General features: G+C 51.5%; 4 protein-coding genes across 4 annotated transcripts; 3 read left to right on the top strand and 1 right to left on the bottom strand.

The window, feature by feature from the left end:
• Nucleotides 1–1,459: 1,459 nt before the first annotated feature.
• Nucleotides 1,460–4,076, top strand: VC83_09336 (uncharacterized protein). Its single transcript, XM_024472776.1, has 3 exons — nucleotides 1,460–3,015; nucleotides 3,074–3,464; nucleotides 3,518–4,076. The coding sequence occupies exons 1-2, from the start codon at nucleotides 2,574–2,576 to the stop codon at nucleotides 3,256–3,258; spliced, it is 627 nt and encodes a 208-aa protein (XP_024319674.1). The 5' UTR covers nucleotides 1,460–2,573; the 3' UTR covers nucleotides 3,259–3,464; nucleotides 3,518–4,076.
• A 601-nt stretch (nucleotides 4,077–4,677) lies between these two features.
• On the top strand, nucleotides 4,678–10,779 carry VC83_09335 (uncharacterized protein; the record flags this gene model as incomplete). Its single annotated transcript, XM_024472775.1, has 2 exons — nucleotides 4,678–9,606; nucleotides 9,656–10,779. Exons 1-2 carry the CDS (start codon nucleotides 5,154–5,156, stop codon nucleotides 10,777–10,779), a joined length of 5,577 nt encoding a protein of 1,858 aa, XP_024319673.1. The 5' UTR covers nucleotides 4,678–5,153.
• Nucleotides 10,780–10,944: 165 nt separating this feature from the next.
• On the bottom strand, nucleotides 10,945–14,156 carry VC83_09334 (uncharacterized protein; the record flags this gene model as incomplete). Its single annotated transcript, XM_024472774.1, has 2 exons — nucleotides 13,858–14,156; nucleotides 10,945–13,805 (listed from the first exon to the last, which is right to left on the bottom strand). Exons 1-2 carry the CDS (start codon nucleotides 13,940–13,942, stop codon nucleotides 10,945–10,947), a joined length of 2,946 nt encoding a protein of 981 aa, XP_024319672.1. The 5' UTR covers nucleotides 13,943–14,156.
• Nucleotides 14,157–14,198: 42 nt separating this feature from the next.
• Nucleotides 14,199–15,386, top strand: NDK1 (nucleoside diphosphate kinase). The gene is made up of 8 exons (XM_024472773.1): nucleotides 14,199–14,361; nucleotides 14,439–14,469; nucleotides 14,532–14,575; nucleotides 14,628–14,686; nucleotides 14,744–14,788; nucleotides 14,842–14,907; nucleotides 14,961–15,011; nucleotides 15,073–15,386. The coding sequence occupies exons 1-8, from the start codon at nucleotides 14,213–14,215 to the stop codon at nucleotides 15,216–15,218; spliced, it is 591 nt and encodes a 196-aa protein (XP_024319679.1). The 5' UTR covers nucleotides 14,199–14,212; the 3' UTR covers nucleotides 15,219–15,386.
• Nucleotides 15,387–16,025: the final 639 nt, after the last annotated feature.

Here is a 16,025-nt window from a genome sequence, read left to right as displayed (position 1 = left end):
GTTGGAACTCTTGAGTACGGATATATGGAAAACTCTAAATGCAGATATTCGGAATGGCAAAAGCAAATGGAAAAAGGCACAAGTTGCTTCACAAGAGTTTGGAGATATAGAGACATGGAGTAGAGGATGGCAATCAGAAGGGCAAGAAGTTTCAAAGGGCAGGATTGATTGGTTTCTATATCGAGAGATGGTTCTTATTCCTCTTCTCTTCCCCTACTTTCGAAAAGTAAAGGCTTTACATCCTACAAAACGAGTATGGTTTGTGGATGATAATGTAAGTGTTCATTTGAAGGCTCACCGATTTGGAAGATTATATGAAGAAGGAGGGAATCTATAGAGTGAAATTTTGGCCTCCAAACTCTCCCGATTTGCACCCTATTGAAAATGCCTTTGATTATCTCAAGGATCAGGTTGATGGCTATACACCATTAAACGGAGGGAAGTTTGAGAGAGCTCATGCACGGGTATTTCTTGAGGAAGAATGGGGGAAAAAAATGGATGGGAAATCTACACAATTATGTGCTTCGTTTAAGGACAAGTTGGAGCGGTGTATTGCAGTCAATGGGGGGAACAACTTTCGTTGGGTAGATCAATAGTACGAGTAGAGTATGTACATGCATTTTCTCCAAGTACTTACACGCCCCACTTATTACGCACAGACCTTGTGGAAACTTTTGGGGCCGCACGAGTAGGGGCGCTAGGCTGAATGAATATATACTCTTCTTATAATGTGTCACATATTTCCGAGCATGTGACCTGTATTCAACTGACAGTTTGTTGGGAGTAATTCTACGGTCCGGGGATGTAGGGCCAGGACTGTATGTAGATCTCCGGCGACCGTAATTAATCCCGGGTGCAACGGAACAGAACGCTCACAGTAAATATGGTAATTTAGAGTAAAAATGAAACAATTGAATTCCTATACTATCCTACGGGCCTACGTATTCTATATGTAGGGAATGGGGAAAAACCCCGTACGGCTGGGTGGTAATCACCTGAGCGGTGGAGGATTTCGGTGGCTGCAGCAGATCAGCACGGCCACCCAGTATGGGAGCTGGACGGTCGCCCTGGGAAATACGGGTGTCTCAGGGCCTAATTTCCACCGAATCCCCACGCCCATGTCCTCCTTTCCCTCCAACACAGTTACAATGGATCGCTAATCACACAGCTGTATATAATGAGGAATAGCCTCACCTTCTTCCTTCCTTTCAATATAGCTTACTTTACCTGGACTGGCATCATGACCTCCGTGACCATCATAACTCTCCCCGCATTCTCGCGCCGCATCAAAGGGTATCTTGTGTAGTAAGCCCTGTTGCAGGATTACCAACGCTCTAGGATACGTAGCGAAAATGGCCATGTATCCCACAAGCTGTGGAACTATCACTTCAAATAGGATGCAGGTGGTGCACTCAGAACACTGCAGTATATAGACCATAGAATAGAATTGAATTAATTAGCATATCTACGGGGCCTACGTACTATTTGTAGACCGGCTCTCAATGCCAGCTCAGGCCCAGAGCTGATTTACGAAGCCTGGCACCAGTGCAGAGCGGGGTAAATCGCCCGACTATGCTGAGGCTGGCGATGATCCAAACGCCCGGCTTCTATGCAGTCATGAAGCCTGACGCCCGGCTTTACCTACAGCCAGGAATCCTAACGCCCAGCCTAGTCCTCTATGCAGTGCCGCTGACGTAGTATCTTACGTCCCGTGCCAAAGGGGGCCGGTTACAACAAGCCCCGTAGAGGCTAGAAATCTCCGTCCCTCCCGCGCGGAAGGAGACAGTGATCTCCACGATGGCCTGCCGTCTGGCAGACAGAGCTGTTTACCGCAGACGACCGATTTTGGGAGCGCCAAACCCTTGGTGTTCCGTTTTGATTTCGTCCTTAGCGACAGGAACGAGGATTTGGAAGGAAGTCGTGTGGCGACAACACCGTAGCGACAATGAGAGTCGGGCGGCAGCAACACCGCACCGATGACAAGAAAAGCGTTCGGCCGCAACATCGGCCTAACGACCGAGTCTTCGACTCTCTGCCCATTAGGGGCAGAGGACAATGACCCGGAAAGACCGGTGGCTGAATCGTTCGGTGAAGGCGACAGTGAGTTTGGTGGTATCCAGCTCACTAGTCGATTTTTCTCACTATATATCACTTTCCTACAGACTACGTAAGGAGGCTGTTGAGGGAATGAGAATGGCAGCTTTCCCAGTGCTATCGTCGGGCTCCCCAATTGGCGCTTGGCGTAAGCAGATTGCCTCAAACTCTGACGCATTGAAACCCTTCTGTTACTCGGGGCTTTGGGTAGGCCCTCCTAATGATATAAATAATACGTAGGCTCCGTAGGTAGTGTAGTCATTCAATTCAATCCATTCGTTCTATATACTGTAGTCTACTGTCGCAATATTTCGGTCCTTCCAACAACACTATCTCAAGGGAGCGCGTCCCACGTATTAGCGCTGTCAGTGTCTACCAAGCGAATCAAGATCATAAAAACCCCGAAAATGGCAACGGGAATATTTTCTCTTTAGAGAATATCTTCTTCCTATGCTGGCCTTTTAAATATTTATGCCAGAATGTATATTTCTCATCAATGGAATAAATTATCCACCAAAAGATACCCAGCAATGGATTATAACTTTCTTAACCTCTGGAAAAATGCTTCATCAGATAACTCTTTGCTACCTAACTCACCATATGACAAACTAATATCTCAGAATCAACTGGCCCCATCACCTCCAGAAGACTACGCTGACAGCCTAGCCATCTCCCAAGGAGCTCCAAGAAATAATAACCTCCAAGCCGGAGAAGTCATAACGAAAATCGAAGTCATTTTTGAGTCGCTCTTCGATTGCATTATAAATGAAAAGAAATGCCTCGTTCTCCACATCAAGTCGAGAGGGGGGAATGGTCAGCAAACTATAGACGCTGCCTCGGGGGCGATTCGAAATACCAGGAATGTTGAGACAAAGGAGATCACTTTTCCTGGAAAGACTCAGAAAGAGGCTTGGAAGTTTGGTATGTGCTTCTGGGATCCAAAGGAAGGTTGAGCCATGCTCACGGTTGGATTTTATAGCGGCCTTGCTCCGAATATTGGAGTTATCTCATGAAGCTCTGGTTACTGGGATTGTCACCACCAAAAGGCAGGTGATTTCTCATAAATCTACACTCATAATTCTCCCACCCAAGCCTTGGGATATCCTTGGGATATCAACAGAAGCATCTCGACATTCAGCCTGTCATAATCCGGTCCCTTGCTAACCCACCAAAGGGACATCTACTACCGCGACCCCGACCTCTTCATCAAACAAGCAATCGTCGACCGCTACATCGACGACCTGGCATTCACCCTCAACATCCCCCGCGACGCCCTCAACATCGTAGCCACAGCCAAAGGCCTCCTCTCTGGCTCCCTCCACATCCACAAGCACGATGGCCAAATCGTCGACTGCTCTTCCGAGAACGAGGTCCCCCCCTTCCCCACACCCACTGGTCCAAGACAATACTGACAACTCCCCAGGGCATCCTCGTACCAAATACAAAAGATATATCACACCTCTCCTTCCCATCTTGCAACTGGATTCTTGTGATTGAAAAAGAAGCTACCTTCCGCACTCTCTCCACCACCCACCACGCACGCACATCCCGCGCCGGCCCTGGTCTTCTTGTAACTGCAAAGGGGTACCCCGACATCGCTACCCGCGCCCTTCTGCATCTGCTGTCCTCGACGCGGGGCTGTCCACCGATTTATGTACTTACCGACTATGATCCGCACGGAATATCGATTCTAAGCACCTACGCGCACGGCTCAGCGAGCTTAGCGCACCAGAACGACGGATTAGCAGTCCCCGGCTTGCGGTGGCTGGGCGTGAAACTCGAGAGTGCTGTGGGTACGCAGATTCGGCAGGATGAAGACCGGGGAGGCGAGGTGCCGGGGATTTTGACACTGACGAAAAGGGATAGGAGACTGGGGAGGAGCATGTTGATGAGGCATCCGGCGATGGGGGAGGTGGGGGAGGAGGAGTGGAGGAGGGAGGTGCAATGTATGTTGTTTTTGAATTTGAAGGCAGAGATTCAGGTTTTGGGAGGGGGAGAGAGGTTGGGGAGGTGGGTGGAGGGGGGGATTGGGGGGTGGGCTGAGGTGTAGATGGCGTGGATGGCATGATGGGCAAAGAGAATAGGGAGGAGATTGCTTGAGCATATCATTGGGCATGGGCAACAATGTGAGCTTTCATGCTGTGCTCTAGAAGCTCAGTAAAGGATCCTCTCTGTGCAATCGCGTCGTTCTACGATGGGGGCGGAAAGGGTGATGGGATCGCTCTTTCCAGTCTCATCGTGTCTTCTTGGGAGGGTTCTTATTGTTCGCTGTCATGACTTCCTCCGTTCCTCGGTTCCTGCGGCTGTTTCTTTCATTCCCCATTGTGCCTTCCCTTCTATTTGTCCCACATCCTTCCAATGGAGGTGGAGAGGTGGAGAGATAGAAAGGTATCGTCGAGCTGACAGGGTTACGGCACGGAAATCGTGCGAGAGTGGGCCAGCGAGTGGATGTGCTGCCTTGTGAGCCTTGTGACAGGGATCCCCGCCCTTTCAGCTCAGCTCCTCCATTGGCAAAGTTCGCGACACGTGCGACTAAGACCGGCCCGTGTTCCCGTGATTTCAATTACCTACCCTTGTCTGTGTTGAGGCAGCCTGGATGTTGTGGAGAGGATCCAAGAGAAATGAAAAAGGCACCCATGGTTGCCTACAAGATGCAACTTGGATGCCAACACGAACGTCCGTTTCCATGGCGCCATGGCGCGACATCACTGTGATGGACATGTCTCACCGCCAGCGCCACAGGGTTCAGTGGTGGTGTCAATGAGAACTGATCGCTCCGCTGAGATTCTGCCTCAAGGCCGTGGCTTAAAATGTTTTGAGAGGATATCTGTATATATGTAGCTTCAATATCCTTTCATCTCCTGTTCTCCATTCATCTTCTCCTTCATTTGAATCGAATGCTTTGTTGAATACCAGCCTGTCCTCACATTCAGCACTCAACAAATCCCCCCATTTATTGATACTTGCAGCCCCCCCCCACCTCTCTGATCAAGCCTTCTTTCTGTTTTTTGAGAGCTTTCTACGACATATTATAACGTGTGTCAACATCCCTTTACGCCATGCCTTCTCTCCGCACAAATCTAGAGAAGCTCGCCGTCGAACAAAACCCCAACACCATGCGCCAGAAAAGCGGCAGCCCAGAGATCGAGGCTGTCCTGGAACTGCCCCCCCTACCCGCGCCCGTCAAAGATTTTGCCTCCTATTTCTCTCAAGCAAAGGACACGCTAGTGCCTGAGCTTCTCGAGCCGTATCACGCCTACGAGGCGGAGCTCAGGAAGTTCTATGCCCAGCAGCCAGATGACCCGGTCCTGAAAGATGGGCACATCAATACCGTCCCCATCTATGCTGGGCAGGAGTCGGCTCTGAAGGTCCGCGCGCGCAAGCTGGATGATGAGACGGAGGCTGAGAAGGAGAAGTATATTATGGGCCTCAGCAAGGCTGATCGTAAGCCCGATGGTTCTCCAGCTGTAGTTACCTCCTTGAAGGAGTTCCAGAGCAACTTTAACCTCTTCTCGGAGTCGTCATTGAGCGAACTGGACTGGAGCAATGTTGTTGCTGCAGGGAGTTCCGTTACGACTGCGCTATTACCCGTCCCAGAGAAGTGGTCTGGAAGCAAGAAGAGCTTGAGGGAGTACTATCATGATCGGCTTGCCCCGGCAAGTGATGTGGATCTCTTCCTCTACGGCCTTACGGAGGAGGAGGGACTGCAGAAGATTAAGCGCATTGAGACAACGGTCAAGGACAGCATTCTTCACGAAGTAACGACTATTCGCACGAAGAACGCTATAACTATTGCCAGTCAATATCCGACTCGCCACGTTCAGATTGTCTTGCGTCTCTACGATTCCATCTCTCAGATCATCACCGGTTTCGATGTTGACTGCGCCTGTGTCGCGTACGATGGTAAGGAGGTTTATGGCAGCCCCAGAGCGCTTGCGGCGTTTTCAACGCAGACCAATACTATTGACCTTACCCGTCGGTCTCCATCATATGAGAATCGTCTTTCGAAATACTCTCACCGTGGGTTTGAAGTTCACTGGCCGGACCTTGACCGATCACGCGTCGACCCCACGATCTTTGAGAGGGCATTCCGGAAGACGCTTGGTCTTTCCAGACTTTTAGTTCTGGAGAAGCTCCCCCGGACCGTAGACCGCGAGGGGTATACTGATGAGCGACGCAAAGAGAGAGGCCGCCCCGCTGTCGATAGACACGTCAGAGACCAGCACAAGCTCTTTGGAAATATTAAGGATGAGCAAGAGGACGAAGTTGCCGATTGGGCCGAAGAAGACCAGGTTTCCAACTACCACACCATTGGTGTGCCGTATGGAAAACGATTCACTGCGCGCAAAATTGAACGAGTGTTGTACACCAAGGATCTCCTCCTCAACTCCGAATGGAATCGCCCCAAGGAGCGCGAAGTTGAACTACATCGTCACCCCTGCTTCTTTGGCACTGCTGAGGATGTTTTGGGAGATTGCTGTGGCTTCTGCCCCGTTCCCAAGACAGACGAGGAGATTGAGATTGCAGAGGAAGAGAGCAAGACTTACATCACAGGACCCCTTATCTTCGTCAAAGATGACCCAGGACGGCAGGAGATTGGTAGTTTCAATCCTATCACCACCGATGACTGGACTGAGATGGCATATGTTGGGAACACCCAAATGCTTTGTCAGGCAATTGTCGATGGTGATATCGACTACATTACGGGCTGGTGCGAGCAAGAAGGCAACGACATCAACACGAGAGATTATGTCGGCAGGGCGCCGCTTCACCTGGCTGTCATCAATGGAAATGCAGACATTGTCAAGGTTCTCATTGACAATGGTGCTAAAATCATTGCCAGACTCCTTGATGGACGCTGTGCTTTGCATATTGCTGCACAACTGGGCCATGCCGATATCATAAAGATCTTGATGGACAAGAGTCTTGCGAATGAAGAGGAAGAGGCAGAAAAGGAGGATAAACTTCGAGCTGCTAAATTGGCCGCAAAGAAATCCGGAGATGACGACGAGGAGATGGAAGATGCCGACGGAAGCGATTCGGAAGGCTCAGGAATGGAGGTTGAGACGGAAAATGATAGTGATAACGACTCGGAGACTCAAGGCTTCACTAAAGTTAAGGGGGCTGCACTAGGAGAGTCGAATGATATTCTAGATGATGAGGATGCGCCTGACTTCTACGATATTAATGTCGTTGCCTGGGATCTGCAATGCACTGCACTGCACTTCGCCATCATGGGCGGTCACATACCTGTGATCCGCATGTTGGTGGGAGAGTATGGAGCAGATGTCCTGCTACCAATCAAGATCGGCACAAAGCATGTTTCCAACCAGGCGATTCTATCTACAGTTCTTGCAACGGCATTGAAGAACGAGAAAGCGAGGGATGTTATTGACACTCTGCTTCAGCTTGGGGCTACCTCCGCCCAAGCCGATATGGACCACTACACTGCACTTCACTACGTCGTTGAACGAAACAGGCCAGACCTTCTTGATATTTTCTATGAGCGAGACGGTCCGGCAGTGAAGAGTGTTCTTGATCTTGTTACCATGGATGATTATAAGTCAGCTAGGACTATGGTCTCCATGGCCATCAAGGAAGGCGGTGACGAGTTGCTCAAGAAGTTGCTTTCCCTCGGTGCTAAGCCAGGGATCTCATTCGAAGGCTTCATCAAGTGTTACTTTGCTAAAAATGAGTACGCCAAGAACAGCACCGCCGAACAGAACATGAAGACGTATAAAACGATGTGCTCGCAGCCTATCGTCCTTGCTGCCATATGTGAATTTCCGAAGATGGTTGCAGCACTGCTTGCGCACGGTGCTGATCCCAACACCGTTACCATCGCTGGTCAGACGGCTCTTGCAGCGACTTATAATTATAACACGATCACTGCAGCTACTGTTCTTGACGTGGTGCAGCGGAAGATCAAAAGTTTGAAGGAGCACAAAAGATTGACATGGGCAGCAAATAAGGTGCCGACCACCTTGCATGAGGAGGCATATTACCTCAAAGATCTTAAGCCTGGAACTTATAAATACTGGACTGCGCTCAACCGATACAGGAATGTCAAGACCGAAAATGACGCACAATGGGTATCTTACAATAAAAGCCTCGAAGTTGAGAGTGGCTTCGAAGCTGCCGTGGATGCGAAGATGTCGGCGATTCAGTCGCTTCTCGCCCAATATGAAGAGCTTGAAGAGATTCTTATTGAAGCTGGAGCAAAGACGTTCAAACAAGCTCACAGTCACGTTAATCTTGTGGATATTGGCGACAGGCAGCCCAAACTAGACCCAGTGTTTTCACCAGATGTTAATGCATACGAGACAATCTTCCTATTCAGCGTGCCAGCTTTAAGCGACCATCTTATGGAAGGCCACTTTAGACTGTTTGAAGCTGTCTGGAGTAACGACATTGACGAGGTTAAATCGTTAACCCTTCGACCTTGGAAGAGCGAGGATGGGCAGGAGCACCCGGCTTTGCAAATAGCTGTTAAAGACACTGTCCCTGAAAGAAGCCAGCACTATGGCGTTAGTATGCCTGGCTTTGCTTATAGATCGAACTTTATCGTCACGCAAAAGGGGTTCACTGGCGTGTCTCCATTCTCACTTGCGATTCTCCGGGGCCCTTCGCATTACAGGATGGCCAAGGTGATTGTTGAAATCGCTCTTGCGCAGTACGAACCACGGGACAATGAGGGAGGAAAGATCAAATGGAGCATTGATTACGACCAAGCTGGCTGTTGTTCTGACCACGGTTCCGAAAGTGAGGATTCTGATGACGATGACCACTCACAGATTGGCCTTCGCAGTGAACTTGTCGATGAGGTATTCACTATTGATAATGTTGCCGCTCTTTCAACGGTCATCAAGAGCCACGTTAAGCCTATGGACATGCTACACTGGCCATGCAATGCTCTTTGGTTCATAGACGAGAAAGAGCGACCAAAAGAGGACGTCCTTGGGAGACAGAGCAGCTTGGTTCAGTATGCCATATTTACCAACGACACCAGACTCCTCAGGTTCCTCTATCAAATCGCCGAGGAGCATGCTGTTCACTTCCCCAACGAGCCGCTATCCCCTATCGTGGCTCAGTATGACTTTGAGCAAGCCATAAGGCTGGGCCGTACCGAAATTCTTGGGGAAATGATCAAGCGAACTGGCGTTGGGATTCCGCTTGATCATCTCGTTGAGTCGAGTGGTGTCAAGCTGCCGGAGGAGAAGCCACAGTACTATCAAGGTTTGAATGTCGGCGGCAAGAAGAATGCCAGCTGGGCGCAGGCAGGAAATCCGAACGGTGGTAGCTACATCTACAGGGTGAGAGAGACAACGCCGCCTCTCCTGAAAGCTGCAAAATTCGGAAATCTCGCGTCCGTACAGTGGTTCTTGAGCGATCTTCCCACGATCAAGTACCTTGAGTTTGCTGCTATGCATGAGAATGATAAGCGCGTGGTGGCGCTATCGAAATCTGAGAATGGCTTCAAGGGCACCGCTACGAAATGGCTTAGCATGCGCCGTAAGTTACCATCATCCACTAATGGGTATAAATATTCTAACAAAAATAGATGAACTCCTCCTTCATGTTGCGGTCATGACGATGCCATCAGAAGACGACCTTCCTGAGCACATGGAACTTGTCAAATACATAGCCTGTAACGATGCGACCTTCCTCGAAAGCCGCTCCCTCGGCAGCTTCACGCCACTGCATCTGGCATGCACCCGCCGTTCCAAGGGCGTCATTGAAGTCCTCCTCGCACTGGGCTCCAAGGTCCGCAGCCGCGACGCCACCGGCCGCAACATGATCCACCACCTCATTTGCCCCGCAGAAAGGAATCCCACCTGGACAGAAGAATGGGAAAAGCGCAACAGCCTCGCCTCTTTCTTCTCCCTTTTCGGGAAGAGCGACGTGACGGAGATGCTCCTCGAGCGCGACATCCTGGGCTTTACGCCATTTGCCCTCTGGCAGTCGCAATGCAACGCTAATTCACGCGGCGAATCTAGCCACGCCTGTACCATCCCTGAGACGGTGTCCTCCTATACTGAAGGTCAGCACCTAACTATTATGAACTCAGTCGGCGACCTCCCGCTACACGTAGCTATCAAGCAAGGCCGCCCACTTCACGTACGCGAGTTCCTTCTCCAGAACCCCCAGACGCTAGGTCGCGAGAACGCAACAGGTATTACAGCCCTGGAGCTAGCGCAGCACAAGCTGCAGAGTGCGACGGTGGAGGGATTGAAATCGAGTGCGAAGTCGCGCGCATCCGGGTGGCGCAGTAAAGAGATCTTCAACGAGGGACTAGAGACGAAGGATTGGCGCGAGTTTGTGCCCAAAGAGGTAGCGTCGGAGGATCCCAAGGAGAGGATGAAGGCGAAGTTATTGAAGGGTGATATGCAAGACTTGCAGGCGCAGAGGTGGGTGTGGGAGGAGTGTCTGGAGGCTGCGGAGAGGGTGGAGGTCGACGGGGGAGAGCTGAAGAGAAGGCTGGTGTCGTTGGGGGAGGCGAATGAGGTTGCGAGACGCATGGTGGTGGCGCAGACGAAGGCGTCGGCGGCGAGGATTCAGCAGCATTATTTGAGTGGGAATGCGGGGGAGGAGGAGGCGGGGAAGGTGGAGTGGGATGAGGTTGTGGCGGCGATGGTGCATCGGGGGGGGCAGGGATGGGTTTTAAGGGGGAGGACGGTTGTTTAGCTTTAGGGAGATGATTTGCTTTGGCTTATGCATAACGGCTTTCGTAGTTTCATAGTTTGGGCAATTGTTTTTTAGCTTTTAGTCATGCTCTAGTAGAATCTAAATTCTCATGCTTAAATCTCTCTCTATTCATTCTTCTTATCCACACTATCCAACTCCGCTATTCTACGGCTTAGGGAACACAACACTCCAATCCCGTCCAATCCCCACCTTCGGATTCTTCACCTCCGCCCAGCTCGCCGCCCCCTTCGCACCCTGGTGCCACTCCATGCGCACACTCCTCTTTTTCCCCTCCTCCCGAACCTCCACAGTCTCCACCCCCCTCCACGCCTTCGGCGCCCCAACCACAATCACCCTCCCCACCGTCACCTCAGCCATCTTCTTCACAAACGCCATCTTCTCCTCCCCCCCCCTCGTTTTCTTCTCCTCGAAATCCGTAGACGAGAGAGTCTGCGTCGCTCCATCGAGGGAGAAGGAACGGTGAATGTATGCGCCCTGTTCAAACTCGAATGTCTGTCCGTCATCGACGTACAACTCGCCCTCGGCGTTGCCGGCGCTGTCGAGGGTGACAACGAGGGTGTAGGGATCGTACCGCATTAGGTCGCTGCTGCGGCGCGGGCGGTCTTTGCGGGGGATGATGTGGCCGGCCTGCATGAGGACTGGGATTGTGTCGAGCGGGGCGTTGATGGTGTGCGTGCCGTGTCCCTGGTAGGTTTTGTACGTGAAGTAATCGTAGTAGACCTGGTCATCTGGCAAGTACGCTTCAACGCTTGTGGCGCCCTCTGTGACGACGGGGTGGACGAGGAGTCCGGTGCCGCCGACGAAGAATTGGTCGTCGATTGCGAAACCGGCTTCGTCGCTGGGGTAGACAAAGTAGTGGGGGCGGATGATGGGGGTTCCGTTCACGGAGGCCTCGTGGAAGGCGGTGTACCATGCTGGGAGTAGGGAGTAGCGGAGGCGGAGCGCTTGGGTGATGATCTCGGTGTAGGGGGTGCCGATGAGGTAGGGCTCGCGTCTGCGGGTGTCGATGTGGGCGTGGCCGCGGAAGAAGGGGTAGAAGGCGCCGGCTTGGTACCAGCGAGTGAGGAGGTCCTTCTCGGGGTTTCCGAAGAAGCCGCCGACGTCGGCGCCGGCGAAGGGGAAGCCCGCGATACCGTTTGCGAGGACCATGGGGAAGGAGGCGGCGAGGTGAGACCACTTGGCTTCGTTGTCACCGGTCCACATGGCGCCCAGACGCTGGGAGCCGGCGAAGAAAGAGCGCGTGAGGACAAATGGGCGCTGGGGCGCCTCGGACTTGGCGCGGGTAAGCAGGGCTTGATAGGTGGCGTTGTGGAAGGTCATGCCGTTGATGTTGTGGAGATCACGATGCTCCCAGTTGCCGTGGTGGAGGTTGTCTTTCGGCATAGTGGTTTCAGGACCGTTGAACACAGACGGCTCGTTCATGTCGTTCCAGATGAACGTGTTGGAGAGACTGCCCTTAAACGCGCTGTATTTAAAGAGGCTAGTCCACCACTTGATGGCGAGAGGGTTGAAGGCATCAATCCAGTGGGAGGATCCAGGCCAACACCAACCTTCGTAAATGTCGCCGTCTTTGTTGTGGACTGCCAGATCTTTCTTCTTCATCTCGTCCACGACGTGGTAGCCACCCTCGTTCTTGATATGGGGGTCAATAATGGCAACGAGTTTTCTTCCATGCTCGTCTAGTTGCTCGCCCATGCCAATGGGGTTCGCGAACGTGTGCGGATCCCAAGTGAAGTATTTCTTTCCGTCGGTGTACTCAATATCAAGCCAGATGACATCGTATGGAATCTTGAACTTATCCATCTTACGATCGACATCCTTAACGTCGTCGTCTGTGACATAATTCCAGCGGCACTGGTGGTATGCGATGGCGAAATCTTGTGGAAGTTGAGTGTATCCGGTAAGCTCACCATATGCCTTAGTGACGCCCGTGGGCGTCGGGCCCAGGAAAACAAACACATCCAAGAGGCCGCCCTCTGAGACCCAGTGTGTTTTGGTATCGGTTTTGGAACCAATGCCCAAGCTCAATGGGTTGTGAGCTTCTGTCTCCTTGATGACATCCACCCACGTCTCGGCACCGTTGAGCCAGAAGACACCGACAGTGGAATCCTTCTTATGAGCCTGCATAAAAGGAATAGAGCCGTAGAGAGTCATTGGGCTGTCCACAATATACTCGAAGACATCCGCATTGTACATACGGTATGGCTCATCGTAGTTGCCATCGCCTCCCTTCGTCGTCTTCAGCGAGAGGGGTCCTGAATGCTCAGGGATACCATAAACGTGACTATAACCGGGGAATGTGATGTCCAAAGCTACGCTCTCCGGTCCACGGGGCTTCGAATCAGTATTTCCACCGAACGACTCATCCCACCATGTGGAGTCATCAACTGAACCTTCTGCATTCTCTTCAGGAGCCTCCTCCTCTCCTTCCTTCACTTCCTTCACTTCGCGCTCAATCTTTGCACGCCAGTGTTCGACATTTATGAGGCCTCTGTCGTTGAGCTTGATTTCGGTGACACCGTTTCGCTTGAACTCCATGCGGAATGGAGAATGGCCGATGACAGCTTCGAACTCCTTGTTGGGTCCATACCGAACAGTCGTCGTCTCCTTATTCCTTTCAATAACTTCCGCATCCTTGTTCAGCTCTAGCCCTCCAACAAGTGCCCAGTCTGCGGCTTCGTTATAACGTTCCTTCCTGGCCTTGCTGTTGTGTCTCAACTCAATGTCGCCGTTCTTCCGCTTCTCTTCGTCGACCGTAACTCTGGCAGTTCCTGACTGCAAGAACGATATAGTAACGGGCAATTTAACAAATTCACCTTGTGTATCAAGAGCCTTGACTATAACCGCTTGCAGTTGGCCACCGGAGAATGTGATCGTTTCATCTGCGATCGAGTATGGCGCGACCCACCGATTTCCTACGTCGGCAGCAGTCGTTGCATATTGTCGATTTCTCTTGCAAAAGCCTGATTGATCACAGGTCTTGAAATTTTCAGTCTTTACCATGACTACATAATTGTTAGGAATACTTCATACGAAGGGCGGTCCCGGGAGCTTTACCAGCTGGGGTAAATAGACAACATAACGCTGACAGGAACACAAAGTATGCCGTCCACCGTGAGGACAGCAGTACTGCTGACCGCATTGTAGATATCAATAAAGACTCAACAATTGGCCTGCAATTCGGTTTTTATGCAAATAAAAAGAACGTGGTTGTTAAATAGGGCACTCTCTCTCCCCTAGGTGGACATTTCCAAGCTTAGCTGTCTACTGGGACAACCATCGTGGTGCCAATGCCAACGGTAGCCAAGCTACGTCAACAGCTACCTTGAAATCCAGGCACACGTCTTTCTTACAACCTCGCCAAGCTAAATACCCCACCAACGGTCAGCAAAACCCAAATTATCCCAATGCAATGGCCGACTCTAACACATCTAATCCACCTACCGAACCTCCCATCTACAAGTTAGTTAGTCCCAAGACTCAAGCTTATCTCAGAGCAGGAGCAAAGCACAGAGCCGAACAAGAAAACTATCAAACCAGCAACATGTCTAACGAGCAGACGTGAGTTCCATTCCCCTTCTTGGCTTACGAAAGAGGGGTAATGTGGCGGTGAGGGGTCAAGCTGACAGTGGGAATAGCTTCATTGCCATCAAGCCCGATGGAGTCCAGGTATGCCATGAAACCCCACGCCTTAATGCCCTTCAAAACAGCAGTACTGACTTCTGTCACAGCGTGGACTCGTCGGCCCAATCATCAGCCGCTTCGAGGCTCGTGGGTATGTCGTAATGCCATCTGTCAACATCAACACCTCCATTGACGTCTCGTAGTTACAAGTTGGCTGCCATCAAGCTGTGCACTCCTGGCAAGGAGCACCTCGAGAACCACTGTTAGTACCAAATGCATACATATCTCTCATGTCTCGGCCATGCTGACAATAACACAGACTCGGATCTCTCCTCCAAGCCTTTCTTCGCTGGCCTCGTTGAGTGTATGCTCACCTCCCCCCACACCGCCAATATAAAACCCACTGACAACATATAGACATGAACTCCGGCCCAATCTGCGCCATGGTCTGGGAGGGCCGTGATGCCGTCAAGACCGGCCGCAGTACGTTCCTCTGTACCCCCCATCGCCGATACAAATCAGCTAACAAACCCCAGCTCTCCTCGGTGCTACCAACCCCTTGGCATCCGCCCCCGGCACCATCCGCGGTAAGACATCCCCAGAACCCCACTCCTAGGCCCTCACCGCAGCTACTGATAATCCTCACAGGCGACTACGCCATTGATGTCGGACGCAACGTCTGCCACGGCTCCGACAGCGTCGAGAACGCCAAGAAGGAGATCGCTCTCTGGTTCAAGCCTGAGGAGGTCATCTCCTGGACCTCGGCCCAGGCCGCTTGGGTCTACGAGAAGTAGATGCGCGATCCCCGTGCTCTGCTTTCCCTAGAAAAGTAAAATCTTTCAAATGACCGTTGCACGTAGATAGAACGAACCATGAAAATTAAGGGTGCTATGCTGTTCAATAGGATATGTGATTGTGTTATCATGTAGTTATGTACTTGTTGAAGTTGCTGTGATTGATGGATTTTATTGAAATTATCGGCGCCTATTATCCGTGCTCGGCGCCTGCCGAGACGCGGCTGTCAGCACTCAAGCTCTACGACTAACCTTATAATACCCATCGCATCCGCTCCAAACCACAAATACCAAATCATAATAATGATTTCCAGTACCTCACACAAACCCTGACAATAACCACCATCAACTCCACATTTCCCCTCTATTTACACCAACAACCCGCACAACACGTGCATTGCGCGTCCTCGTGGCAACCAAAATTATATCACCTCCACGGATCTATCAACAACCTCACCAACATCCAGCGCCAAAAAGAACCGAAAAAAAAAAAAAAATATGCGTCCCTCCCTCCTCCGCCCCCTCCACCGCCTCCCCCCCGCCATCCCTACACCACCACTAAACTCCCTTCCCCCACCCCCCCCGCAACCCCACCTCCCCCTCCCCCTCCACATCCACACGCACCCGCCTCAACAAGCTCCTAGACCGGACCCCCAAATTCCTGCACCCATACACCAACGGTCTCCGCAGCGCTCCAATCAGCCACATAATCTCCTTCCTCATCCTGCACGAGCTAACCGCCGTCATCCCCCTCATTGGTCTCAGCGCTGCCTTCCACTATTCGGAGTGGACGCCTGAGTGGATGAG

The sequence above is a fragment of the Pseudogymnoascus destructans genome (assembly GCF_001641265.1).
Source record: "Pseudogymnoascus destructans isolate 20631-21 unplaced genomic scaffold scaffold_43, whole genome shotgun sequence".
Classification (NCBI taxonomy): Eukaryota; Fungi; Ascomycota; class Leotiomycetes; order Thelebolales; family Thelebolaceae; genus Pseudogymnoascus; species Pseudogymnoascus destructans.
The sequence above is the reverse complement of the archived record's forward strand: the minus strand, read 5'-3'. Positions and strand labels throughout refer to the sequence as shown.